This window comes from Peromyscus maniculatus, chromosome 8 (assembly GCF_049852395.1).
Source record: "Peromyscus maniculatus bairdii isolate BWxNUB_F1_BW_parent chromosome 8, HU_Pman_BW_mat_3.1, whole genome shotgun sequence".
Classification (NCBI taxonomy): domain Eukaryota; kingdom Metazoa; phylum Chordata; class Mammalia; order Rodentia; family Cricetidae; genus Peromyscus; species Peromyscus maniculatus.
The window spans coordinates 104,288,195-104,315,847 of record NC_134859.1 but is presented as its reverse complement, the minus strand read 5'-3'; the positions used below and the strand labels follow the sequence as shown (position 1 = coordinate 104,315,847).

The 27,653-nt window shown below is 55.4% G+C and overlaps 2 protein-coding genes across 4 annotated transcripts; one reads left to right on the top strand and one right to left on the bottom strand.

Moving 5' to 3' along the window:
- Window positions 1-4,170: 4,170 nt before the first annotated feature.
- Window positions 4,171-16,581, bottom strand: Prcd (photoreceptor disc component). 2 transcript variants are annotated; one of them, XM_076543794.1, is made up of 5 exons: window positions 14,093-16,581; window positions 13,753-13,821; window positions 11,738-11,816; window positions 11,307-11,401; window positions 4,171-6,405 (listed from the first exon to the last, which is right to left on the bottom strand). In XM_076543794.1, exons 1-3 carry the CDS (start codon window positions 14,161-14,163, stop codon window positions 11,795-11,797), a joined length of 162 nt encoding a protein of 53 aa, XP_076399909.1. In that variant the 5' UTR covers window positions 14,164-16,581; the 3' UTR covers window positions 4,171-6,405; window positions 11,307-11,401; window positions 11,738-11,794. The 2 variants fall into 2 exon arrangements, with proteins under 2 accessions (XP_076399909.1, XP_076399908.1); XM_076543793.1 differs by having other exon boundaries at window positions 14,742-16,581.
- Window positions 16,582-16,732: 151 nt separating this feature from the next.
- On the top strand, window positions 16,733-27,244 carry Cygb (cytoglobin). Of its 2 annotated transcripts, XM_006993668.4 has the most exons (4): window positions 16,733-17,324; window positions 22,812-23,043; window positions 23,371-23,534; window positions 25,786-27,244. In XM_006993668.4, the coding sequence occupies exons 1-4, from the start codon at window positions 17,182-17,184 to the stop codon at window positions 25,817-25,819; spliced, it is 573 nt and encodes a 190-aa protein (XP_006993730.1). In that variant the 5' UTR covers window positions 16,733-17,181; the 3' UTR covers window positions 25,820-27,244. The 2 variants fall into 2 exon arrangements, with proteins under 2 accessions (XP_006993730.1, XP_076399906.1); XM_076543791.1 differs by lacking the exon at window positions 23,371-23,534 and having other exon boundaries at window positions 17,049-17,324.
- The last annotated feature ends 409 nt before the right edge of the window (window positions 27,245-27,653 follow it).

Below are 27,653 nucleotides of genomic sequence, written 5' to 3'. Positions count from 1 at the left end.
TGGAATAGGACTCGGTAGCATTTAGCTTGTACCATTTTTTTAAATGTGGAAATCTGTTGCTGATACATATTCTTAATGACCATATTTGCTTATATTTCTCTCTTTTAATTTGATTGTGAATGCTTCATGAGCAGGGAGATGTCTCTTAATATTTTCTTAATTTCCTCAGTGCTGGGTTTCGTGTTTGGCTGTCTTCTCACAGAATGTTCCAAGGAAATAACCACTAATTTATTCGGCAAGAACACAGGCCCTTGAATTTGTCTATCTTACCCTTGAAGACAGATTATTTTGTTTAATACTGAAAGCAAGAGCGCCTTTCCCCCCGGCACACTAAGATCTTTCATCTGAGACTTGCAGAGGGAATTCTGAAGAATTTGCCCAGAGCTGCTCGTGAAATCTGTGGGCACGTGACCTTCTGCAGAAGAGATAATCATGGCAGTTAATACTTTTTGGGATTTGCTGGGTGGCTATTCACTATATTGGGTTCTTTAATCCTCCCAATCTATGAGGCACTATTATTATCCCATTTGACAGACGAAGAGATACATCTTGAGAGATGAGATACTGTTTGAAGTCACATGAGTATCTGGCAGACTTGGTTTGATCGAAGCCTGTGGAGTTTATGCATTTATCACTAAGTTGCTCCGTATCATGAGTAAATCGATCTAATATGGAAGAACTTTTCTTTTATGGGGAAAAGAGACACAAAGGAGGATTTTTGTATCTTTTTTTAAAAAAAAAAAAAAGTAGGGTTGGGGATTTAGCTCAGTGGTAGAGCACTTGCCTAGCAAGTGCAAGGCCCTGGATTCAGTCCTCAGCTCAGGAAAAAAAAAAAAATTATTGCTGGGCGTGGTGGTGCAGCACTTGGGAGGCAGAGGCAGAGGATTTCTGTGAGTTCAAGACCAGCCTGGTCTACAGAGCGAGTTCCAGGACAGCTGCACAGAAACCCTGTCTTGGGGGCGGGGTGGTTATGTATGTGAACATGTATGCAGGTGGCACAGAGGTCAGAGATCAACTTTGGGTGCCTTTCTCAAACACCCTCCACCTTATTTTTTTAAATCAAAATCTCTCACTAAACCTAGAGCTTGTGGATCTGGCCAGGCTGACTGGAGCTCCTGGGATCCCCTGTCTCCCCTCCCCCAGAGCTGGGATTACAGGCACATGCCACCGTACTCAGTTTATTCTTCCATTTTGTTTACTTACTTATTTATTTTGTGGGGGAGGGGCTGGGGAATGTTTTACCTGCATGTATTTCTCTGCACCATACTTGTGCCTGGTGCCTACAGAGGACAGAAGAGGATGTCAGATTACCCTGGAACTGGAGTTACGGTTGTGAAGTGACCTTTGGTTTCTGAGAATAGAGTCTGGATCCTCTGGAAGAACAAATGCTCTTAGCCACTGAGCTATTTCTTCAGCCGCTGCAGCCAGCTGCTCATGTGAGTGCCTGGGATGTGGGCTTCTGTCCCGGCTGCAAGTTTTCTGTCTTTACAGAGGTGGCTGGAGACTAATAAAAAATGCTGACTGAAGAACGCTGAGCACCTGTTTTGTTGGTTAGAGCCACATGGTGGCAGAGTGGGGATGGGCATCTGTAGGAGCCACTTTCTGGATCTGGCTGTCCCGTCTTGGGGGCCCGAGGCTAATGCCTCCCACTCTACAGAGAGGCCGCTGTTCCCAGCTCCTCACTCTGCCATAGGTCTCTGTGTGGATTTCACCCCTGACAAGGGCACAGTTTCTCCTGCACAGCTCATTTGTGCATCACTGAACAGCCACAGGCACACAACCAATTCGGGTGCCACCAGCAAGCTGGGCAGTGGCCAAGAGGCTGGAGCAAACTCCAAGAGGCCTTGTGCCTGAGCACACACGAGACACAACTGTGTAGGCAGTCTAGAAATAACTGGAGAAGCTTCAAAGTCTGCAACAGAATTCCTGAATGAGCAGCCAAGGACAGAGCTGCTCAGAATGAAGTGCTAACGTTACTGTGATCTCATTTGCACTCTGCTGCTGAGATCAAGTGCATCTGAGTCTTGCACACAGCAGAACCCTATAGCCGTCCTACCAGACTAGTGCAGATCACTCTTACCATGTAAAGAACCACAACCTGGCGCTAAGTGTCAGAAGTGGACAAGCTGAGGATTGCCCCAGTGCGGGGGGAGACCCAACCTCAGAGTGCACAGGGGAAATCAGTCAGGTGGCCTCCTGTGCTGGGGCAGTCACCGACAGGACTGAAGTCAGATGCCGCGGTGTCTGAAACCCACAGTAAGAAAGCAGTCTTTACAATATTGAAATTCCCTTCTTAATTACAAAGGGAATCTTCGATTTTATTAATAAGGTCCTGAAGGAGGTTGGTGGTGGACTCCAAGCAGCCAGCTGCTTACACTGGAAGCGGCCACACCAGTGATCTCACAGGAAGTATGTCTGTATGCAGGCATGTTGGTGGTCGGCCTGGAAGCTGGTCTTCCTCTATCTTGTCTACAATACGAGCCAAGTGTGGGGAATTCTTCTTTAAAAGCAACCTCCTCTCTTCTGGCTCCGGGACATGGTAGAGATGTGATGCTTGGGCTTGCCACGGCCGTCTGGAATCTGCGAGGCTTCCTTCAAAGCAAGAGTCAAATGCCTCTGAAGAGGGACTGGAAAGAAGAACGGAGTCCTTGAGGCTGCTGGCAGGCTGCTGAGACAGCCAGTCCTGAAGCCTTGGCTTTCATCTCTCATTGGTTTAGAGACACACGTTCACGTTTACCATTTCTGTGTGTAGGATACACCTTAAAAGTTTCAGTGAAGTACAGGATGTGAGACACAAGAAACAAATGTCATTGTTTAAGCCATTTCAAGCTGGGGTTCTGTCAAGAGTCCTAATCATAATAAATGACAGTGGCATTTCCATGTCTTCATAAAGAATTCCTTGGAAGAAGCTGGGCATGGTGATGCATATTTTTAAGCCCAGCACTCAGGAGGTAGAGGCAGGTGAATTTCTGTGAGTTCTACCAGCCAAGGCTGCACAGTGAGATTAGATTTCAACAAACAAAAAACACCTTCACCCATAAAAAAAAGCCATACCTTCACCCACCTTATCTGCAGAGCTGTTTCCTCTAATAAAATTACTAATAAAAAAAACCAGATTTTTAAAAGTAAACAAATTTGAAGCCTAGGCAGTATTGTCTGGACCTCATCTGTTTCCTGGACATGTCTCCCCGTTCCCGGAAATCCTGCCTTCTTCGTGTTGCCGTGTTGCGTAAGCCTTCCTTGTGGTGGAGTCTGCTCCCTTTGCTTTGACTCCCCTTCCTCTGCTCTCTGTTTACGATGAGATTCCAGCACCTCCTCAGCCGCCATGCTGAGTGGGTCTCCAGGTTTTCCTTGTGGCACCTTTCTTGAAGCAGGTGGTTTAGCTTGTACTCTGATATCAGACCAGCCTGGAGGCTAATCCCAGCTCGACTGAACCCAGCTTGGGTAACTCTGGGCAGATTTCTTTACCTACCTCTATCCTCATCTATTTGTTTGTTTGTTTGTTTGTTTTTGTTTTCAAGATAAGGTCTCACTATGTAGCTCTGCCTGTCCTGGAGCTCACTATGTAGACCAGGCTGGCCTCGAACTCACACAGATCTGCCTGGCTCTGCCTCCCGAGTACTGGGATTAAAGGCGTGCGCCACCACCGCCCGGCCAAATGGGAATTCTTGATGCTTATATTTATTTCTTCTCACATTCATTATACCACTTTTTAAAGTATCTTTATTTATGTGCATGTGCATGTGTCTACTTGAGTTTACATGTGCTGTGTGTACAGATACCTACAGAGGCCGTGGAGCGTCAGATTGCCTGGAGCTGGAGTTACACCTGATGTGGGTGCTGGGAACTGAACCTGAGGCCTCTGTAAGAGCAACACGTCCTTTTACATGTTGGGCCATCTCCCCAGCCCCACTCCGCTTTTTATCTTAGTTTCCTTCCCCCCTGCCCCCCCCCCTCCCCGTATTGGGCAACACGCCCAGGCTGTGTCCATGCAAGACAAGTGCCCCCCCCCCTTTGCTTTTGCTTGGGTGGGGGGACAGGCTCTCACTAAAGATGCACAGCGCGGCTTTGAACTTGCAATCAGCTTCTCTGGTGTCTGGGATTAGAGGCCTGTGCCACCTTTGCTTCTCTCTCACTGTTTTGCTGGACTGTGAACAAATAATGATGAGGTTTCCTTCTTGTTTTGGTTTGAACTCTGTAAGCCATCTTTATTGAGGTATAAAATGCATTCCAAAAGTACTGTAAGTGAACACATGCATGCAGAGAGGCATATTCCCAACCGAGATTCAGAACCTTGTTGCCACCCTGGGCGCCCACATGCCTTTTTTACCGTCAGTTCCCATGCCCAGCCCTGGCCTGAGGCCGCCATTGCTCTGCCCTCGCTCAGTATCAATTAGTCTCATCTCTTCCTAGCATTTCATAAATATAACCACGAACTAGATCCTCCCGGGGCTGCTTTCTTAATTTTCCTGTGTTGTCTCTTACATAAATACCACACTTCCTTTTTTGTTTTTGAGTGCCTTCCACTGTTCAAACCTGCCTCAGTGTCCCCATTGGTATCTGTCGGCAGATAGCCCGGTTATTTCCAGTGCGGAACTATTATTATTAACAAAGCTCCTGCTGTCAACATTTTGGTGAAATCTTTTTGTGGACATAAGTTTTAATTGTCCTTTAATTACTTTAAAAGACACTACTGCACTCATTTCCCAAGTGGTTACATTGTAGGATTTCAGACACCCCAGACATTCACTTTACGATAGCTGTGTAGAGGCATCTCGCCAGGCTGATGATGTTTTTGAGTTTATTGGCCATATGCATATTTTTTTCGTAGAGTGGTTATTAAAACCTTCCCCTCCCCCTTTTTAAAAATTATACTAATTGTTGAGTTGTAAAAGTTTTGGTTTGGTTTGGTTTGGTTTTGGTTATTTGAGACAGAGCTTCTCTGTGTAGCCTTAGCTGTCCTGGCCCGGAACTCAGAGATCTGCCTGCCTCTGACTCCCAAGCGCTGAGATTAAAGGCGTGCGCCACCACCACCTGGCTTGTTTGTTTTGTTTTGTTTTTGTAAAAGTTCTTTTCAGAAATATTTTTTTTTATTTTTCTTTGTGTATGTGGAGGTGACTGTGTGCATGTGAGTTCAGTGCCCAGAGGTCAGAAGCGAGTGTCAGATCCCCTGGAGCTGGAGTTACAGGCAGTTGTGAGCCATCATGTGGGTGCTGGGAATAGAACTCCGGTCTCCTGGAAGAGCAGCTTGTAACTGCCGAGCCAGCTCTCCAGCCCCTCAGCTGTAAAAGCTTTTCATTCTACTTTTTAATTGATTTCTTTACTGTCATATGTGTGTGTGTGTGTGTGTGTGTGTGTGTGTGTGTGTGTGTGTGTGTGTGTACCTGCATGTGGTGGTGCACATGAGAACCCTCTAAGTTCGGAAGAGGGCATTAGATCCCATGAAACTGGAGTTACAGACTGTTGGGAGCTACCTCAGGGGTGCTGGGACCTGCACCCTGGCCCTCTGCAAGAGCAGCACGTGCTCTTTACCCCAGAGCTATTTCTATTCTAGATGCAAGTCTTAGATTTTTGTTTTGTTTTTGAGGCAGAGCCTCACTATGTAGCCCTGGCTGGCCTGAAGCTCGCTATGTAGCCCAGGCTGGCCTCGGACTCACAGGGACCCACCTGCCTCTGCCTCCCAAGTGCACCACAGTGCCCAACTTGTTTGGGGGTGTGTTAGATGTGTGTGGTGCCCAGGACTGAATCCAGGGCTTTGCGAATGCTAGTCCAGCGCCCCCCAGCCACTCCCACCGCTGAGCCACGCCCCACCGCTGAGCCACGCCCCACCGCTGAGCCACGCCCCGGCCATTTGTCTTCAGTGTTAGGCCAGTGTTCCCTCCCAGTCTTCGCCCTGTGTCAATTTGCTTCTGTTCAAGTGCAGTTGGTTTTCCGTATTCTGTTGAATTGTCATTGCTGCTTCTGTTTGTGTGGGTCACCACGAGTGTCGCACTGTCTCTTCACCTGTCCTGGTTTCCCTTCCCTGAGCACCAGACAAGTGGTTGTCTCTGAGCAGAGGCCGGGACAGTCACGAGGTTGCTGTGTGTGCCACCCACCGTCACGTCTGTGTCTTATATCTTGTCCAGTTGCTGGTTGGGTTGGACAGGTGCTCTGAGTCTGTTCTTGTACCCTGGCACACAGACACTCCACAAATGTCCATCATGTAGGCACATCTTTGTCAGCACCTCCGGACACAGTCCATCACAGTCTGTCTCGGTGCCGGTAATCTACGGGGCCCCTGGAGATCATCTGGCCGCTTCCTTTCATTTTTCTCGACAGCTTGTTTCCTGAGGAGGTCATAGCTCTTCACATCTCAGCACCAGGCCATGCAGAGTTAACATGTTTACCGAGTGGGGAAACTGAGGTCTAGGGAACAAAAGGTCATTTGAGTCGCAGGAACTAGACTTCCTTACCAGGCTCTTGCCATGGTCCTGAGCCGCAGAGCAGGGAAGGCAAGGCAGCTGACATTGGCGCTTCACTCCCAGCACCCCTTGCTGTCTCTGCATCTCATGGCCTCCCATTGCAGGCTTGTAAACAGACAGTCAGATGAATGCATGCTAACTTTCTTAGTGCTTACTTCATGTAGCTTTTGCCTATGCATGCGATTGGGTGTGTGTCAGAGTGTGTGTGTGTGTGTGTGTGTGTGTGTGTGTGTGTGTCTGGCACCTTGACTGGCTCATATGCTCACAGCCTGTCATTAAATCCTTTTGGTTTGTTTGAATTTTCATAGCCACACCTTGGTCTTGACCCCCGACTAGGAAGCACAGGTAGCTCACAGAGAGGTCTGTGGTCCTAATGCAGGTCAGTGGACCCCCACAGTCACCTTCTTGCACTCCATGCCCTGCACCCTCCCCCTGGTAAACAAACAAACCAAAGCTGCTGTCTCCCTCAGCCCTCCTCCAGTGCAGCTAGGCTGCTGGCTGTCACCCTCTCCCAGGGTCCGGCCCCAGCTGAAGGAGGCAAGGGAGTAGCCAGTGACAGAGACTGTGAGCAATGGCCTTGCTGTCTGTCATCCCCGCCAGGGGCCACCGCTTCCGCTTCAGTGGCACTGACAGATGATGCTAAGGAGGCGGGCTCTCCTTGCTCTCCTCAGCTGGCAAGCAGGGACTAGCCTTTCAGATCCCAGGATCTGGCCTGCCTTTGATTGACATGTGCCTGAAGAGAAAACAGCAACCTGTTTTTCATTTCTTATTTCTCATTCCTCATATCTCAACAGAAAACCCCAGAGCCCTGGCCCACCTGCACAGACAGACATGGCAGGCAGTGTCTGTCCTTGTCTGTAGGTCACATCCTGCATTTCTTCACAGCCCTCATCTCCAGACTCAAGACCTCTCTACCACCAGCTTTGGCATCAGATTCCCAGACACGGGTCCTGGCTTCACTGCCAGCTGTGACCTTGGACAAATTATGTGAACTTCACTTTCCTTATTGGGTAAATGAGGCTAACAACAGTTCCTGCCTCATCAACGAGACTGTGCTTATAAATAAGGCAGCGGGCACAGTGCCTAGCAAATAATAAGTGTTTGATCCGTATTAGCCATTATTAATAGTATTATTGGTGTCATTAGCATTCAGTTCATGTAAGCTGCAACATGGCCACTCCTCTGTCCTCCTTGTTTTCTGGCTCACAAAGAACCAGCACTTTCCTCCAGCCCAAGGGCTCAGCTTCTCCTTAACAGCAAAGCCCCTGTAAAGGCTACTGGCTGCCCATGGAGCCAGGAAAGTGAAGTACCCAGTGCTGCTCTTGCCTGCCTCAGAATGGCTTCACCTAGTCTAGCATTGGCCAGCAGCTCCGCCGTGCTCTGCAGGCATGCACACTCTACACATTTGGGGTGGGTGGGTGCTCCCCGAAGCCTCAGCTACACTTTAGGGCGGTACAGGACAGTAACAGCTGCTGAAGCTGCTAGGACCACTCCCCTTGCCCCCCCCCCTCATCCATTCTCTGGTCAGGTTCCAGTCTCCAGGAGGGACTGGCAGCCGCCTTGAGTGTCAGCCACAGCAGCAGCAGACAGCACACTCCCTACTCAGGCGGCTGCCCCTTAGCCACCCCGCAGCTCAGCAGCCTTTTCCCTGTCACTCAGGCTCTCTCCAGCAGAGAGATTAGCATTCAGACAAGGGAGGGGAGGTTTCAGGGTTATGGGCTCCCGTCATCTTCAGCAGCTGAGATTGGCTTGGAAAGCAAAGCCTGTCACAAGGGAGGTGTCCAGGCTGAGACAGCCTTCTGCACACAGAGGCCCTTGATGGGTGTTCTCACCCACCCCTCGGGCTCCCCTGTCACCTGCCTCTTCTCATTTGCCCCTCACCCAGCTGTGGTGTATGGGCAGCACCCCACACCAGCGGCCAGCATCCCACACCAGCAGCCAGCACCCCACACCAGGCCAGCACCCCACACCAGCAGCCAGCACCCCACACCAGCGGCAGCACCCCACACCAGGCCAGCACCCCACGCCAATGGCCAGCACCCCACACCAATGGCCAGCACCCCACACCAGCGGCCAGCACCTCACACCAGTGGCCAGCACCCCACACCAGCGGCCAGCACCCCACACCAGCGGCCAGCACCCCACACCAGCGGCCAGCACCTCACACCAATGGCCAGCACCCCACACCAGTGGCCAGCACCCCACACCAGCGGCCAGCACCCCACGCCAGCGGCCAGCACCCCACACCAATGGCCAGCACCCCACACCAATGGCCAGCACCCCACACCAGCGGCCAGCACCTCACACCAGTGGCCAGCACCCCACACCAGCGGCCAGCACCCCACACCAGCGGCAGGACCCCACACCAATGGCCAGCACCCCACACCAGCGGCTACTCATCTCAGCTCTGTCTCCCCCATTGTCCTTAGCTTTCTTCCTACCAAGCACATGAATATTCCTGCTCCTATTTCCAAACAGCAGCTATTTCTAAGAAAATGGGAAAGGAAGGGACTCAGTCTCTACGAAGACAGTGTCATGGCCAGGAATTAAATGACACCCCCTCATACTTTAAAGGTGCTCCCCTGACCTGTGTGATGGGAGTTTGTGGGCTCAGAGAAGGCATCTGTGAAGTAGGCACCTCCTGTGGAGGAGTTCCAGGATGAGGAAGGGCACCTGGGCAGTGGATGCCTCCTGAGGAGGAGTTCTGGGGTGAGGGAGGGCACCTGGGCAGTGGGAGCCTCCTGAGGAGGAGTTCTGGGATGAGGAAGGGCACCTGGGCAGTGGATGCCTCCTGAGGAGGAGTTCTGGGCAGTGGATGCCTCCTGAGGAGGAGTTCTGGGGTGAGGGAGGGCACCTGGGCAGTGGGAGCCTCCTGAGGAGGAGTTCTGGGATGAGGGAGGGCACCTGGGCAGTGGGAGCTTTCCAAGCTGCGGGAAAGGACTTTCTGTAGCAAGAGCTTCAAATGTGCAGACTGCACAGAGAGCCCAGGGTGGGAGAGGCCCTGGGAATAAGCCGAGAGCGTGGGCAGGGTGTGCGGGGAAGGTGTAAACACAGTCTGCTCCCACCAAAGCCAGCCTGCTCCCGGAGGAGAGGGCCCCTCCCTCCCAGCCCACATGGCACCCCAGCTGCCAGAGCCCAGTAAGTCACATCCCCTACTGCCTGCAAGCCCCTTTCCAGCCCATCCTTGCCCTTCGTCTGGATCCTTAGAGGAGGTTGACAGAACAGTGTTGCAAAGAGGTGCCGTCCTGTTGGAAGTGGGTCTGGGCTGGGAGCCAGCCCGGGTACTGCTATGACCTTGGCCTGACAATTTCTTGGATCATTGGAAGGAGGCGGGCAACTTGGAAATGGCAGAGACCAGAAACAAGGATGAAGTGACAGGAACATGGTGACTTGATGAGAGAACGAGTGCAAAGCTGGGATCAGAGGACACAGACGGGTCCCCAGGAACAGTGCCCTCTGGCCATCAGCCTGACAGTCCTGTCACTAGGACGACTCATGCCTCCCACGAGAAAAATGGGCTGACGGGAGCTGAGACAGTTGGCCACGGGCTCATGGCCTGGATCAGGTGGACGCTCTGGCAGGTTCTCTCCCCTAGTGTGACATACACACACACACACACACACACACACACACACACACACACACACACCTCTGTGCCCTACGGAAGGCAGCTCCTATGGAACTGCCTGTATACACACCCAAGCCAGGCTCCCCGCAGTACCAGCACCTCTCCTTGCTCTCACATTTTTTTCTCCCTCCACTGAAGTGGAGGGGCCTGGGACCCTGCTGTCTTGGGGACTGTCTTCTGCCCCTGACTTTCAGGGGCAGAGGCCGGCCGGCCAGAGGCATTGCTGCTGGGCCGGCAGTGGGGAGCTGGGTGGGGGAGAGACGCTTGGAGGGTGGGTGCCTTTTGAAGATGAATGGCTCCCAGACAGTCGGGAGCAGCTGCCCGCAGGGTAAGCCTGGATCCGGGAGCAGGAGCGGAAATGTGCTTTGATCTCTGCTCTGGACCGGGCAGGACAGAAAGGAGAGAAATGGCAGAGCAGCTGGGGGCAGAGGCGGCCGTCAGCACAGTGGCAAAACCAGGTGCCACGCTTTCCCCTTCCAACCCGCCGCTGCCCATTTGGAGCGCACACACGCGTGCACGCGCGCACACAGACACAGACACAAAGCACACTCAGAACACAAGCTGGTGTTTGCTCGCATCCAGCGTCAGGCAGACATGCCTCAGATCCAGCTGGCCTTTCTTACTGATAATTTCAGGAGAGCAGCCAATGACAGGGTGAGTTCCAGGGACTGAAAAGAGGCAGATGCCACAGGAATGAGTTATCCCTGTAGAAAAGTGACACGACCCAGCCCTGGACCACAGGGGTTTAACAGAACAGCTCCCGGGCTGACAGATGGCCGGGCCAGCAGCTGCAAAGTCGGGGAGGGGGTGGGCTTGGATCCCCCACCTAACAGCGTGGTGGCGATGGGCTTCTCCCTGTGTCTTCTTGTGCGTGTACCATAGATACCAGGACTGCCGCCGTCCGTGGGTTACGGTCGGGAGTCCTTGGTGACTAAGCACAGGCTGTCCTTTATCCTTCCCTGGCTTCTCAAGTCTTCTTGCTCTCTGCACCTGGCCCTTGCCTGGGATGCTGGGGTTCCCTGCAGTTAGCCTGGGGGAGCCTGGAAAGTCCCTCTCCCTGTGCCTCCTCCAGCTTGGCAGTTCCTCAGAGCAGGAACTCGGGAGTGGGAGCCCAGGAGCACAGGCATCATCTTCTTCCTGCCTGTGCAGCCTTGCTTGGGAGCCCTGTAGTCACGGCCTGTCTAGGAGCAGGCCTGGGGGCTGGGGGAAGAGCCTACCTTCTCCATGACGGCCTCTCCCATTCTCCCTCCTCCTGCTGCTGCTTCCAGCCCCACCACATCCTCCTGGGACAGGGGGTGAACCAGGACTCCAGCTAGAACGGAAAACCAAAACAGCTCACTGCTCTTTCCCATGCCCAGAGGTGGGATATGTATTTCAGGGCAGCCCATCCCAGACCACTTCCCCTCCCTTAGAGGTCTGCAACACTGCCCTCAGGACCCAGCTCAGCTACCACCTTACCCCCAAGCCTAGGAAGCATGGTCAGGACCACACTGACTCTCTTCAAAGCAGCCCTTGCCCTGTGGCCTGAGGCATTAAGTAGCAAGCACAAGACAAACCAACCCTCACTCAACCTCCACCAGTGACCATGAGAGCTACAGACTGCCTCCCATGTCCCTCTGCCCTCCAGGGCTCCTGGTCCTGGCTTTACCTGTCTGGGCCGGTGGGTTACAGTCCCCAGAGCTGAGGTGCCTGAAGAAGTGAGGGCCTACCTCACAGGTTTTTTCTCCCTGGACAGAAGGAATCATTGGAGTCAAAAGCTGGAGGTGTTGGATTGTCATGCTTAGGGCTCCCCTTCCTCTTCCTCACCCCCCTGCCCCAAGCCTCCCCAGCCAGCCCTGTGCAGCCCCCATCAACAAAACTGGGTGCCAAGGAGTTAAGAGGTAACCAGACTGGTCATGGGGGTCTAGGCCTTTTTTTTTTTTTTTTTTTTTTTTTTTTTTTTTTTTTTTTTTTTTTTAGGGAAGACAGCTACTTGGAAGATGGTCCCCCATTCAGATCTCCTTGGCCATTCCATTACTGAGCGATTATAAACAAACAGCCACATCCTACTAAGCCTGAGGTTATTGAGAATTACTGCATAAGAAAGGTTTGGGAGATGGGTGGTGGTGGCACACGTCTTTAATCCCAGCACTCAGGAGGCAGAGGAAGGTGGATCTCTGTGAGTTTGAAGCCAGCCTGGTCTACAGAGCGAGTTCCAGGGCAGCATAGTAAGACCCTGTCTGAAAAAAAACAATCAAATGAAAAATAAAATAAAAGAAAGGAAGAAAAGAGAAAGGAAGGTCTAGGGAAGCACAAAGCATCCACTGGCTATGCATGCCAGAAATAGCATTTCAGGAGTAGCATCTCAGGAGTAGCATCCCAAGAGTATACATCCCAGGAGTAGCATCCCAAGAGTATACATCTCAGGAGTGACATCCCAGGAGTAGCATCTCAGAAGTATGCATCCCAAGAGTATGCATCCCAGGAGTGGCATCCCGGGAGTGGCATCCCAGGAGTGGCATCCCAGGAGTGGCATCCCAGGAGTAGCATCTCAGAAGTATGCATCCCAAGAGTATGCATCCCAGGAGTAGCATCCCAGGAGTAGCATCCCAGGAGTAGCATCCCAGGAGTAGCATCCCAGGAGTGGCATCCCAGGAGTGGCATCCCGGGAGTGGCATCCCGGGAGTGGCATCCCGGGAGTGGCATCCCGGGAGTGGCATCCCGGGAGTGGCATCCCAGGAGTACCACTAGCGCTAGCACACTAGCACTGGCCCAGCAGTTAAGTTCCGCTGTGCTTCCCAGCAGCCTTGCAAACACTGTTTCAACTCCAGCTTTAGGGTCACGGTATGTATTTGCCTTTCCACACTGACTGAGGACAAGTCAGTCAGGACATCCTCCTTCCAGTGGGCCCTGAATCCCAGAGCTCCTGGGAATCATTTTTTGCCCTTTGTTTTCACTAGGAGTGAGAGATGATCTCGAGATGTCACCCATGCTGGGGAGTCCATGGGCAGGCACATAATGTCTTACACATAAGTACTAAATAGATACTGCTTCGCTTTTTCAGTGTTTTGAAGGGCATAGAGGCCCCTTACCATCCAAAAGTCTTTGGTAAGCCAGGGAAGGAAAAGCCAGAAGAATGCACAACTTTGCCCCCTACCCCACAAAGGCCACATGGCTTCAACCTAGGGAAGAGTTAACTTTCTGGCCACTGGAGACAGCGTCCTGCCCGCAGGGGCTGCCCAGCCAATGGAACTCAGTGCTGATGACGTCATGCTCCTCCTGCGCCTTCTATTGGGGACTGGACAACGAATCCGGCTGGAGGTTCAGGCATCTGAGATGCAGAGCCGGTTGGTGGCAGAGGAAGGAGGAGGAGGAGGGAGGACCAAGGACAAGAGAGCAAATCACCCCAGAGTGGCTCCTGCCTCCTCCCTCTGCTCCCCGATCCTTCAACAGAAGGTCCTCCTGGGGACTGTCCCACACTCACGTCACAGAAGCAAAACAACACCGTACTGGTCCAGAAGAAGGGGTCAAGGACTCCCTCTCTCACCTAACCTGCCCACCACACAGGAGAGACTCTGAGGAGGGCTAGAACACACACACACACACACACACACACACACACACACACACACACACGCCAATCGTTCCCTTGGCACCATTTCCCCGCCCCCCATTCTCCTTCACCTGTCGGAGGACTGAAGGTCTGTGTCCGAGCTGCTGCCCACAACTGCCCCATCCACTCCGCTGGGCTCCCTGGAAGGAAAGAGCAGGCAAGAGAACCTGTAGGCAATGCTCAGCTTCTGTCCCTTCCCCTTTTCACAGTCCAGCAGCGCGGGACTAATGGGCGGGCTGCTCCAACCCAGCGCCACCTGCTCTGAGAGCGACCCTTCAGGGTGTCCTTCAAATCCCCTCCCAGAGCAGCTGGAGGCCCAGGCAGACACTGCTCACCCTCTGCTTATCTGTAGCCCACCCTGGAAGTTCCTCCCACCCCCAACCCCAATGCTCAGCCCCCTTCGTCTCTCACGGTTCCACCCGGTTGGCAAATCTGCGGCGCCACAGCATGGCCAAGCTGAGCAGGAAGAGGGTGGTGCACATGGCTCAGCTGCCCCATCCCCCCTGAAGACCAACTCTACAGAAGAAAGGCCCAGGTGAGGGGCCTCAATGGCCCCGGCCACCTCTCACAAGCCACCCGCTGTGTTTCCTGAAGTTCCTGGGCACGGATTAGGAGGTTCAAGCTGATTAGTGGAGTCAGCAGAACTGACCTTGTGAAGAGAGATTAAACTCGCCAGGCCCAAGATCTCCCCTCTAGTGGCAGAGTAAGCCAACCTCCTTCAAGGCATACGGGATGGCTCTGAGCGCCTGTCCAGAATGTTCTATTAAGAGCCTTCAGTTCTGCCTGGGTTTCAGCTTCAAGGGCAGGCAGTGTGATCAGGTTAAGTGAGTTACTTCCACAGTGTTAACGGCACCTGCAGAGCACTGGGGGCGTGGCAAACATCAAGGATAGCTTCACAGAAGACCTGGGGCCTGGTCCAATGACAAGGACCTGTAAGTCACTGGGGAAGGGGCGGGGCGGGATCTCAAGTTCAAAGCCTGGCTGAGCTACAGAGAGAGCTGGAGGCCAGCCTGGGAAACCTAATGAGAGTGTCGAAGAGGCTCAGTGGTAGAGTGCTTACCTCGCATCCCAAGGCCCTGAGTTCAAGCTCAGTCCTGGAGAGAGGGAGCGTGGCCGTGGGAGGTATCTGAACTTGCAGGCGCTGGAGAAGGTTGAGCCCTCAGCCATCTGCCGAGGCTGCTGACATGAAAGGATGCAGGACTCTTCAGTGACAGAGCCTGTGAGGCTGGGGGACTGCGCTGTCACAACAGAGCCATTGAGAGAAGAGAAGGGAAGAGGCCTGGCTGTGGAAAGCCCGGGAGAGCAGAGCATGCGTGTGACCCCGGCTCCCTCAATCCCTCTGGCAACCCTCTGAACTCTTCTCTCGTTACACTCTTTCCAGTAAAAGACAGAGTCGAGGTGTGCACGCACAGATGTGAACTATAAATTCTATCTTATATAATGATCTTATGTAATTTAGATGTAAATTATAAGTGTATCGGTTACATGCTAGATTACTGTACCAATACATTCCTATGTTAGGAGGTATGGCAACTGGAGGAGAAGATGAAAATCAGTAGAAATATCTTTGCACATCCCCCCTGGACCTCCTGGGCAGCAGAGCGGGAGTCATCAGGGCAGGGCAGGGGCATGTGCAGATGATGTTGGGACCTGAACCCACACTGTGCTCCGTCCTCTCTAAGACTTTCAGTTTTCCTTCCCTAACCACGATGGGAGGTAATGCCTCCCGCCCAGGAATCCCATCAGGCACCCCAATACTGTGCTCCAGGGAGTACCCTGCTGGGTCTGTAAAGGGTCTTGCTGATTACCATGACTGAATCTTAAAGTCTGATTTTATGTTTTAGATTTCTTATTTTTGTTATTATTATTGTGTGTGTGTGTGTGTGTGTGTGTGTGTGTGAGAGAGAGAGAGAGAGAGAGAGAGAGAGAGAGAGAGAGAGAGAGAGAGAGAATGTGGAGGTCAGAGGACAACTTCAGGAGTCCTTGCCCATGTGGTTCCCAGGGATGGAACTCAGGTCATCAAGGCTTTGGGAGTGGGCCAGCACCTTTAAAGATTCTAAATCAACAGGAGCCAAAGCTGAAGAGGAGAGCCATCTCCTGGGCAGCAGGACAGGACTCCCATCTCACTCACTCCTGAGCAGGGTAAGGGCTGACAGGGAACCTTGAGGAGAACCAGAGCCGTGCCCACTCATCTGTGTCAGGCCCGGTGGGCACTTGTGGTCTCGGGGTTCCCGCTGTCCATGCCCAGGCCCGAGCTGGCAAGGTGAGGTTTCTGGTCTCTCAAGACAGAACAATCCCCGCTCTGTCCCGATCTCACCTCTCCATGAGCAGTCTACGATGAAGGATTTGCCTTCTGGTTTTCAAATTGAATCCTTGATGGTGACAGATGTCTCCACTGTCCTGTGCCTTATGACTTCTGGCTCCCCAGATCCTCTCCATCACACCTGACTGCCACTGCCTCTATGAAACTTCACCAAGGCCAGGGCCAGAATTCAGGACAGTGTCTGGTTCTTACCTGTCAGTCACTAATTGGCCACTCGGGACTTCCTTCCTGCTTGCCCTCATGAGGTGGCATCGGTGGGGAGGAAAGGGGAGCACGGGCCTCTGGTTCCCCAGACTGGACATGTGTTCAAGTTCCGAGAGCCAGCAGGAACAGCAGATGGGAAGGGAGACTATCCATAGCCCTAAACCTGACAGAACTTGAGGTCCCCAGGTCTGAGAACAGTGGTTCGGGCCCAGGCTCAGGCTCAGGAGCGGCTGGACTACAGGAGAAGCCCAGCTTTGTCTGCAAGTGTGTCCTCTCCAGCAGGCAACCGGAGGGAGGCAAAGCCTGGGTGTGTTTGACTTTGAGTCAGTTCCCCACCGCGTGAAGGGTACGCACGCACGCGCACAGGTCCAGACACCGCGCACCGAGAGCCGGGTCCCTTCGCCCCCAGCCCCGCACCAGCCCCGGGCGCACGCGGGTGCAGCTCGCTCTGCCCATGCCGCGTGACCCCCTGGTCCTCCCAGCCCCTTCTGCACATTGGCCACACCTACCTCTCCCAGCGAGGACCGCGGTGGCCTTGCTGGCGGGTGGGTGGGCAGGCGGGCAGACGCCAGCCGCGACGCCCCCATCCCGCCCAGTCTTTACCTTGCCAGAATTGGCTCCCCGACACAGGACTGGGGGTTTGGAACGGATTCATTTTTTTTTAAACATTTTTTTCCCAGCAGACCACATCCCCGCCTCCAGCTCGCAGTCCCCCGCCCCCTGCACATATACCCTGCACACACGCGCGCGCGCACACTCACTCACACACGCACACACACACACACACACACACACACACACACACACACACACACCCGACGCGCACAGACACACACACTCCCTCCCTCCCTCCGGCGCTCTACTCCGCGCCCTCCCGCCCTCCCGCCCGCCCGCCCGCCTCGCACGCACCGACCTCGGCTCCGGCTCCCAGCTCCCGCCGCCTAGCGAAGCCGCGCTGGGCTCGGAGCTGCTCATGGAGAAAGTGCCGGGCGACATGGAGAGAGATCGCAGGGAGCGGAGCGAGGAGCTGTCCGAGGCAGAGAGGAAGGCGGTCCAGGCTACGTGGGCCCGGCTGTATGCCAACTGCGAGGACGTGGGGGTGGCCATCCTGGTGAGGTAGGTGTCGCTCCCGGGGCTTGGCGGGGCCCAGGACAGGGAGGGTGACAGCGGCTGCTGGCAGAGGCGGGCTCGGCCCGCTGCGAGCTCCGGCGCCACCTCCCCAGCGATTGGGGACGGGTCACGGTGGTGGGGGCGCCTTGGGGCGATGGAAACCTTACCAGATTCCGTCCCGGCTCGGGGCGTGGGGCTCTCAAGGAACTAGACGCGAGAGGGCACTTGGTCCCCCTGGCCTCAGAACTCACTCAGCCCGGTCGGTCTTCTTCATGAGTGACCCTAGAGACCCAGCTAAGAGGTATGGCTCAGGCATCTGACCAGCCCCTCAAAGGGGACCGTAGGGGCTCCCCGTTTTAGAGACAGGCAGAGAAACTGAGGTTCATCCAGGAAAGGGTTTAAAGGGGAAACGGGACTCCCTGTCCAGTTCGGCCCTTTGGAAGAGCACAGCAGAGGGCAGGGGTCTAGAGGTCAAGAGGCCCAGCTGCTCAGCTGTCCCTCTCCACCCCAAAGTGAGGCCAGTGCGAGCTGCAGGTGAGACAGGTGAGTGAGACCAGCTGGCATCTAGGACGCAATGGTGGAGTTTGTTAGGGTTCTTTTTTTTTTTGGGGGGGGGTAGCTTTCAGGAGACAGGGCCCTACTCTGGACCCTCCAGCCAGGTAGGAAGTATAGTGTCTGTCCCCAGTATCTCTGAGGACCCCCCATCCTAGGTGATGCTGGATTTACACACCTGTACACGTACAATGTCTCCAAGCCCAACAAGCTGGAGACTGACTCCAGCTGCAAATCACATCGCGATCCTTCCAACACACGCTGGACCCAGGGGTCCAGGCAGGGCCACCACATTCACCCTCAGCTTCCGTCTTGGCAGGGGGAGGCTGTCAGACCCAGGGCAGAGCAGCAGCCTTTGTGGAGACAGGGTGAGACCTGGGGTGGACCGACAGGACATCGCCTTTCCAGTCCCGGCCCCTCCTCTGGCTCTTCTCCCCTTCTGCCTCTGCCTCCTGCAAGCCTGGGACCTACCCAGCTCCGTGCTGATATGCCTGGATTCCAACTCAGAAGTAGATTTTGGAGGAAAAGAGCAGAAGTATCTTAGAGGAGTTGGGGGAGGGTTCCTGAGGAAGAGGAAGGAGCAGCTATTTCAGAGTTCTCTCGCCCAGCAACACTGGCCTGGGTGGCGGGAACCGAGGAGGGCCACTGGGATGCTGAAGCTGCAGACAGATTGGCGGTGTGGGCACCCACACACAAGCACGCAGTGGGGAATGGAGCCTCGGATGCATGCGCCAGCGCGCATCCCCAGAGGGCTGCTCTCCGCCTGTGTGGCACCCCTAAACCCACAGCGCACATGTTAGGGTACCAAGAGGAAACAAGGCAAGGTCCACAGGACCTGGAGATGCTCCGCGCAGGCTTGTCAGTGAGTTGCTTCCCCCGGGGGAGGGGCAGAAGGAGGACAGGGTCTGAGTACTCATTCTGTATCCTGTGAGTCCTTTCTTCTTCGGTAACACCCCCCGACACCCAGGGACCAGGCCTGGCTGGGGAAGGTATCTACTGATAGACTCCGGGCTCGGAGGCCTACAGTGAACCCGAGAAGACCCGAGATGGCGATCAGATCTGGCTCGCCGAGCTTCCCAACACCACACACTTCACCTAACTCCATGCTTGTATTGACCAAAGCCCGCCTGACAACCCTGGGCCACTGAATCAGCCACTCCCCACGGCTCCAGATGCCACCGACTCCCCGGCTGCTACCTGCCCCAGGCCCGGCCAATGGAAAGGGGCAAGACCAAGACCCTTAGCTTCTCATAGCTTCCCAGGACCCATCGTAGATCCTGCTCACAAACTCGTGTTAGGCAAGCCCAACATGTTCATCCATGGGACCAGGCCCCCTGGCCGCCCCTCCCCCTCGTCTGTCCTCACTGCCCACTCTGCCCGCCGGATAGGGGGCAAGGAAGAGGCTGGCGACCAGCAGGGGCTCCTGGCAGATATGGTGTCGCAGAGGAGGAGCTAGCTGCCTTAGGGTCTGAGGCAGACCCCATGCCGCCAGTCCCTGTCAGGGAGAAGCCCCGGGAGGGAACACCACCCTCCCTCCTGGTTGTAACGCTGACACCTTCCCCCTCACACGCAGACAAGCCTATTTCAGGCTCTTGGAAGCCCAGATGCCTCTGGGAGCTGAGAAACTCCCCAAGACTGGCTGCTGAGGCTTCTCCCTGGCAGCTCAAGCCAGCCAGGGCGGGGTGGGAGGAACCACGGGCTGGAGGGGAAGCCAGGAAGACAGAACTCAAGGTCCCTGCTCCCTGGGAAGGTCCTCCCTCAGGGCCACACACAGTGCTGATGTGTCGACTCACCTGCACTCAGGACCCGTCCCTGGCCACCAGCGTGGAAGTCTGGTCCATTCTGTTGTTGCCTCTTGAGCAGCCTTGGGGACCACCCAGTTCCTGATCCATAAGATGGGGAACAGAGCAACACTCAATGAGTGTTCCCTGGGATGCTCTTCTTGGGGAGAGGGAAACAACAGCTTCTAGACCTCAGCAACTAAATTCTCTAAGAGGTGCCTTGCAAATGGCAACATACCCCACCCCCATCATTTTTTTTTTCAATTGTGAAAGCCAAAAAGCCCGACGTGCTTACTATTTTGTGTAGGGTGAGGGCACGTTTGGATGTCATGGCAAGCATGTGGAAATCAGAGGCCAACTGTCTGGCGTCAGTTCTCTCCTCCCCCCTTGTTGAGGGAGTCTGTCTTGTTTTTACCACTGTACTGTGTCCTAGGGACCCTGTCTCACTGCTTAGGAGTGCTGGGGTTACGCGTGTGCCGTGGTGTCCTGCCTTTGGGTTTTTACACATTCTGAGGACCAAACTTGGTGGCTAGGCTTGTGCACTGAGGGATTTGACTCACTGGCTTGTCTCCTGGCCACTGAGGCGTCTTCCCTCATGTGCCCCTCGTTCCAAAGCTTCCAGAGAAGTCCTGTGTGTTTTCAGGCCCAGTGCCACCTTGGTCCACACCCATTCGCCTCTGAAGAGGCCAGCTGTGAAGCTTTTCCCAAACTTTAATGACAGGAGGAGGGGGTCATAAAGTGTTTGTTCAAGGTCACACTCAGCATCCAAGAAGGTCCCTCTCCTTCTCCACATGGATGGTGCCCTGGCCACCCAGTTAGAACCTTCCTGCCAAAAGCAGCTGTAGCCCCAGAAGGGCGGGGGCTGGACAGATGTTCTGTGTCTATCTCCCTCACATCAGACTCTCAGGCCTGATCCACAAGCTGTGAGCTTCCTCTGATGCCTCAGAGGGACAGGCAGAGGGTGATGACATCCAGCGACACAGGTCAGGACACTTTACACACTTTCTGAAGAACCATTGAATAAAACAGTTTCTCATTGAGTTCCAGCTAGGGGGCCCAAAGGTTGGGGTGATGAGTCAGAGCATTTGTGAGACCCCACCTCCACTTACAGTGTGGGGTCTGGTCCAACAGACAGAAAGGGTAGCAGAGAAAACTACCCCATGGCACCAGTGGCCGTGGGTGGCACCAGTGGCCGTGGGTGGCACCAGAGGCCGTGGGTGGCACCAGAGGCCGTGGGTGGCACCAGTGGCCGTGGGTGGCACCAGTGGCCGTAAGTGGCACCAGTGGCCGTGGGTGGCACCAGAGGCCGTGGGTGGCACCAGTGGCCGTGGGTGGCACCAGTGGCCGTGGGTGGCACCAGTGGCCGTGGGTGGCACCAGTGGCTGTGAGTGGCACCAGAGGCCGTGGGTGGCACCAGTGGCCGTGGGTGGCACCAGTGGCCGTGGGTGGCACCAGTGGCCGTGGGTGGCACCAGAGGCCGTGGGTGGCACCAGAGGCCGTGGGTGGCACCAGAGGCCGTGGGTGGCACCAGAGGCCGTGGGTGGCACCAGAGGCCGTGGGTGGCACCAGTGGCCGTGGGTGGCACCAGTGGCCGTGGGTGGCACCAGAGGCCGTGGGTGGCACCAGTGGCCGTGGCGGGAAGGCCACACCGGGTGGCCAGAGGGGGCAGGTTGACAGGGGGACGTGTCACGGAAAGGAAGGCTGGCCAATGGTAAGTGCAGCTGCTGGGCTGGGACAGAGGACTCTGGGTGGCGGCACTGGAGAAGTGGGGGGACAGTTCATAGGAAGTCTGGGACATCTGACTTGGGCATAAAACTAGGGAGCCGATGAATGTTTTTGAGTGTGAGAATGATGTAACAAAAGAAGGCGGGGGAACTAAACCAACTTAGATAAACTTGAGCAGGAAATGGCCAGTGCTAGGAAAGCCCAGATTCTGTGTCAAGGGACTTTTTTTGTGGGGGAGTATGGCGATCATGCCTCCAACCCCATCATTTGAGAGGCAGAGACAGGGGATGTCTGTGAGTTCAAGACCTCACAGATAAGTAATTACAAACCATACCACAAAGGTAAAATCAGTTGTTTAAATTAGTTCGACCAGTCAGTATTTGCTTCAGGGCACCAAGGAGGAAGAGGCTGAGCTGGGAGAGAAGGTGTCTCTCTCATCAGCTCTTCACTGGCTGAGTGAGCACAGATAGGTCACCCCAGCCTCACCTCATTCACAAGGAGGGCTCTCACTAAGGACGCTGCATTGACTGAGGGACACCTTGCTGATGACAAGCACTTTCCTTCATACTCACAGCCCCTATGGCGTAGGAACGCAACGTGGGTGCCCATTTTACAGATAAGGAATCCGAGGCTCAGAGAAGACAAATAATGAGCGCTCCTCACTGGCCTGGGAGCACCAGACCCTGGATTCAATCCCCAGCACTGAGAGAAAAAGTTAAATAAGAAACTGGCTATGGGGGTGGGGGGCCTGGTAGTGCACACCTGTAACCCCAGCACTCCGGAGACAGAATGTGCAAGTTTCAAAGCCAGCCTTGCCTACACAGAGATCCAGTGAACCAGGGGTGCTTGGCAAGATCTTGTCTCAAAAAAGAAGAGAAAGAAGTGAATCGGGGTACAGTAGCTCACACTTGGGAGGCTGAGGCAGGATGGCTTGAGCCCACAAGTTCAGGGTCATCCTGGGCAACATGTTAAGTCTTTAATGCCTTTAATCCCAGCACTCAGGAGGCAGAGGCAAGCAGATCTCTTTCACTTCGAGGCCAGCTTGGTCTACAGAGTGAGTTTCAGGACAGCCAGGGCTACACAGAGAAACCTTGTATGGAAAAACCGAAAACCAGCCTAGAACAAATGTCCCAGAATCTCTCTCTCTCTCTGGGTGACCAGAGCAGGCCTCAGTGGGGTGTAGCTCAGACGGCACTCAAGAAGAAGGCAGCCGGTGGCCTGGCACAAGAGGCTGCCAGCCTAAACAGGTCCAGCAGGTGGTCCCTGCAGGCCTGGCCAGAGGGGGAACCTGTGGCTGAGGGAGAGCGCCATGTGAGCGTGAAAACCATTACCGGTGCGGGAGTATGCCTGCCCGGTTCTCCACCCCCACCTCCATTTGGCCCCTCCAGAGGGACTTGGGGCGCTGCTGCAGCCCTCACCCCCTCCCTCCTGCCAGGTTCTTTGTGAACTTCCCATCAGCCAAGCAGTACTTCAGCCAGTTTAGACACATGGAGGACCCCTTGGAGATGGAGAGGAGTCCCCAGCTTCGGAAGCATGCCTGTCGGGTCATGGGGGCCCTCAACACTGTCGTGGAGAACCTGCATGACCCAGACAAGGTCTCCTCTGTGCTTGCCCTGGTCGGCAAGGCCCACGCCCTCAAGCACAAGGTGGAACCGGTGTACTTCAAGGTATGTCCTTCCGTTTGCCCTTGTCCAGAGCCCCCAGGCCACTTGGCCGTAGCTCCCTATGGCCTGTCTGTCGCTCAGGGAGGGCTCCCTGGAGAGCAGAGATGGCCGCTGTGCTGCCAGCCTTTTCCCTCGGAGAGGTCGTGGCAGGAAGGGCAGCATGAGAGAAGGGTGAAGAGCAGAGCTTGTCTTGAGACCACGGTCTCCAGTAACCGCCAGGCTGTCAGTCTGCGTCCATCGCCCAGGCCAACATGGCTCTCAGGGATCCTGGGGACGGCGGGAGGCAGGGTGTCCAGGCGTTTACTTCCTCCTTCCCTCCTTTGCCCCCAGATTCTCTCTGGGGTCATTCTGGAGGTGATCGCCGAGGAGTTTGCCAATGACTTCCCTCCTGAGACGCAGAAAGCCTGGGCCAAGCTGCGCGGTCTCATCTACAGCCACGTGGCGGCTGCCTACAAGGAAGTGGGCTGGGTACAGCAGGTCCCCAACAGCACCACGTGAGGAGGGGGTGCGGGTGGGCTGGGCAGCCTCCCTGCTGTGTCCCCTCGGGTCCCCTAGGCTTCCCACTGCTCCTGGGACCAGGGGCTGACTGCTGGTGCGCGCAGACACAGGAGTCGGGCGCATTGAAGAGCAGGCACCACACAAAGGGTCTGCGTGGCGGCGCCCTCCTGACCTCAGGCCTGCTTCCGTCCAGCCCCAGCTCTTGGCTTCACAGAGCTGAGAACTCCAAGTAGATTTGTCTGGGCAGCGCTTCTCCGTGTCTGGAGCAGGGATGGCTCAGGTCACCCAAGGCTATGACAGTCTCCTGGTGGGGCGTTGGCTCCTCAGACTCCGAGCCCGGGCCAGCCCCACCCCTTCCTCCCCATACCAGTCCTTCAGGCCTGTTCCTCATCTCACACTGACCAGCGAGTGCTTCCATACACTGGCAACACAGCTGGAGCCAGGAGGGGTCACGAGGACATATACACACGCCCGGGCCCACAGGGGACCTCCGTGGGTGTCACTCACAGGGATCCAACTAGGGGCTGTTTACTTCCAGTCTGACCAGAGAGAGAGGCAGCAGTCACTTGCAGGCTCCGACAGGGTGGCCGGACTCATTGCTCCTGCTGGCTAGGAAGGAGCATGTCGAGGGCTGGCCTTCCCAGGCGGTGATGTGGCGGCTGGGAACACTCAGACCCCCTAGACCCCCAGGAGGCAGTGAACTCTGGGAGCTGAATGGAAGGGCAGAGGCAGGGCTGAACTGGGAAAGAGAGGAGCGGAGGCGGGGACAGGAACCAGGGGTCAGCCAGCGGCTTGGACACGTGTTGTGGAGAAACATTCCCGGCAGTTTCCCATGGAAAAGGCTCTTCCGAGGCCCCCCTGTTTACAGGCCTTCCCACCCGGCTCTGCAGAGGAGGTCCCCAAGGGCAGGGGGAGGTCAGGCCCGTTACCCTTCCTGCCACTGACCAACCAGTCAGGTTGGGCCTCCCCCTCCACGGGCAGCTCCCCAGGAGAGCAGAGCAGTTCTCGGGAATGGCTAGTTGCAGCCAGGTCAACTCCAGATGTGTACAGCTGGACCTGGCCTGCCCCAGAGCCTGGAATAATTGAGAGGCAAGAAGAGTTTTACCTGTAGGAGGAGGGCATTGGGGTTCTCTCCAGCTGCCACTGAGAGGGACCAGGGAGGGGAGGGGGAGACAGCTGAGGGGCTCCCCCTCCCCCGCACTCTCCTCCCCAGGCAGGCTCTGCCGCCCAAGATGAGTTTGTTTACAGCCATGACACAAGACTTCCTGCTTTTGGAGAAAAGAGCTTTTTACGGGGCCTGGAGGGACTGTGGGGAGAACTGGCCGGCGGCGAGCCCCAGTGAATCAGAAACACATGGCTGGAGCCTTCCCGCTCCTGCCCCAGCTGGACCCCAGGGACTTAGTGCTAGCCAAACCCCAAACATCATCTTGCCCTGCTTTGGTCCTGGTGGCCTGAATGGGGATGGAAGACACAGGGCCCAGCTAGCCCGGGGCCTAGCCCCCTCACCTGGGCCTGAGCACCCATACTGTCTTCCCAGCTGTCACCTTGTGGAACTGGCCCTTCATCCCTTGACAGCCTCTATCCCCAGCTCTGGTCTCCTAGGGTCTTGGGCATGGACCAGGGCCTGCGGATCCCAACCTATTGCCAGGGCCACTCCACCCCCACCCCCACCCAGCTGCCTTGCCTCACAGGGTGGGGTGGAATTTTCAGGGCTGACTTCTAGAAGGGCCCTGTCCAACTTCTCTTATCAGGGACACACTGAGCCAGACACCACTGTTTATTGAACTCTCTGCCTCAGGGTGTGTGACTCTGTGTGGGTGGAGGGGCGCTGGGGCAGGGAATGTGACCGCCAGCGAGCTAAAAGGAGTTTCATGGACGGAGACCCTGCGTGGAAGCCAGGCAGTCCTCTGCGAGGACAAGCCACACATCCTTTTTTCAAATGGATAGAAACAAGTTCACATCTGTGTGGTGTTTGCAAAATGCCTCGGTTCTCAGCAGGCCAGACGCTGGCCACACCCCCTGCTCCTTCAAAGGACAGGTCCTGGCCTCTCTTCTCAAGGGCGACTAGACTAGCTTGAGGTAGCACAATAGGCTGGAGGTAATGGGGGATTGCGCAACCGTGTTGGGTCTCTCGGTGGAAGTGCCCATGTCTCCTGATCCCCAGTCCCCTCTCCCAGCGCCCCAGGTGTCCCGTCCGGCCTTCCCCCACTGACCCCTGTAACCTGTCATCTCCTGTCTCATCCACAGCCCACCGACCACGCTGCCCTCTTCCGGGCCATAGGACCCCTCCCAGCTCCCCCCTCCCTGGCAGCACTTTGGGCAGAAGGCTGAGTTCTGAAGACACTCCTTGACCTTCCATTTCTGGGTGCCAAGGAAGCTGGAGGAATCCCGACTCAACTTCCCGAAAGGAGGCCTTCCTCATGGCCCTGGCCCCCCAGGCTGCTGGGGGGTGGGGCTGGCTACCTTAATGCTGAACCTAGCCGTGGGGACCCTGCTGCCGCACAGCAGGGGGCGCTCTCGTTTTGGCTTTTCTACTTACTGTTAGAGAGGGACCCAGCAAGTGGCCGGTGGGAAGCGAGGACAAGCCTACGAGTCACTTCAGAAAGGAACTAGCCCCGCTTCGTCTGCCCACCAGCATGCAGGCTCACCTCGCCATCTTAGAGTATCACGCACACATGTCTACCATATATACAGATATATCTATATACGACCTCTATATAAATATATATACGTACATATCTATCGCGTGTACCTGCAGGCCCAGAAGCCTGGGTCTTGCCCAGCTATGGGAGGCCAGGAGGAGTCCTGGTTATGCTTCTGGGAAGTTCTATGAAGAGCAGAGAGAAATCCTCCAACAGCACTGGGGGGGGGGGGGCCGTGGTAGAGTTGGGGTGACTCACCTCATCCCCATAGCTCAGCGCTCTGCATTCCTGCCCCTCTACAAAAAAGAAAATGAAGGAAGGAAGGAAGGAAGGAAGGAAGGAAGGAAGGAAGGAAGGAAGGAAGGAAGGAAGGAAGGCAGGCATCTGGTTTCCCAGGTGTAGTGGCACACACCTGTAATCCCAGAGCTTGGGAGGCAGAGGACAGAGAATTGTGGCAAGTTTGAGGTCAGGTGGTCAATACCTGGTCTCCACATTGAGTTTCAGGCTAGTCGGGGCTACACAGGGAGACCCTGTCTCAAACCAAACAAAATTAAGATCTGGCTGCCCTCGCCTTCCTGGAGGTTTGGCTGACTGACTTGCCCTAGACAGGGCAAGGACCAGGGCACACAAAGAACTCAGAAGATCCCAATGGGGTGACGGCCAGTGTGTGTGTCCCCCCTGTATGCATGTGTGGAGGGGTGAGGAACAGCCTCAGAAAAGAGCCCTAGAATGTCAGCCTTACCTGCTCACTTCAGACAGCCGCCGGCCACAGGACCGGGGACTCCATCCTCAGTGGAGACCCAGGGCCTCTCCCTCCGGCCCTCCTCCAGGCCACCAGGCCATCCTCTCCACCTAGTCTCCTTGACATTGCTGGGGCCCCCCCGCCGTGTGTACCCCTTGGTCATGTGTACTGTCCCAGAGGATGTCTTGCTGCTGTGGCTCCTGTACCTGCATCCCCTCCATCCCGTTCCCACGCAGCCTCCCGATAACCGCCTGTCTTTTTTGTCGTTTCTGATGTTTGTAACCAGATCCAGCTGGGTCATTAAACAGGTCTGTTCTTCCTGTGTCTGGCCTCTGTTCTTCCCCGCCCCCGAGACCTGCCTTCACCTCTCTCTTTCCCCTCAGCGGCGGCGTGGGCGGCGGTTCTAGATAAGGGCATTTTCATCAGAAACAGTCCCATCGAGGGTACCCCTTCCCCTGTGCTGGCCCTGGCTGCTCCTGGGGCGCTCTGTGTGTTGGGACTGAAGATTGGTCAGCGGCTAAGCAAGAAGCCAGAAGACGGGGCAGGGGTTGGGTCTGTCTTATTGAACATTCAGAGAGGCTGGACCTACCTGGTGGCTTAGAGCTGTCTCACTGCAGAAGGCTGAGCCCTGAGGGTGGGGCTGGGGGGCCCAAGCTGAAAGCCAGCCTAGGTGACTTAGTAAGAACCTGTCTCAGCCGGGCGTTGGTGGCGCACGCCTTTAATCCCAGCAC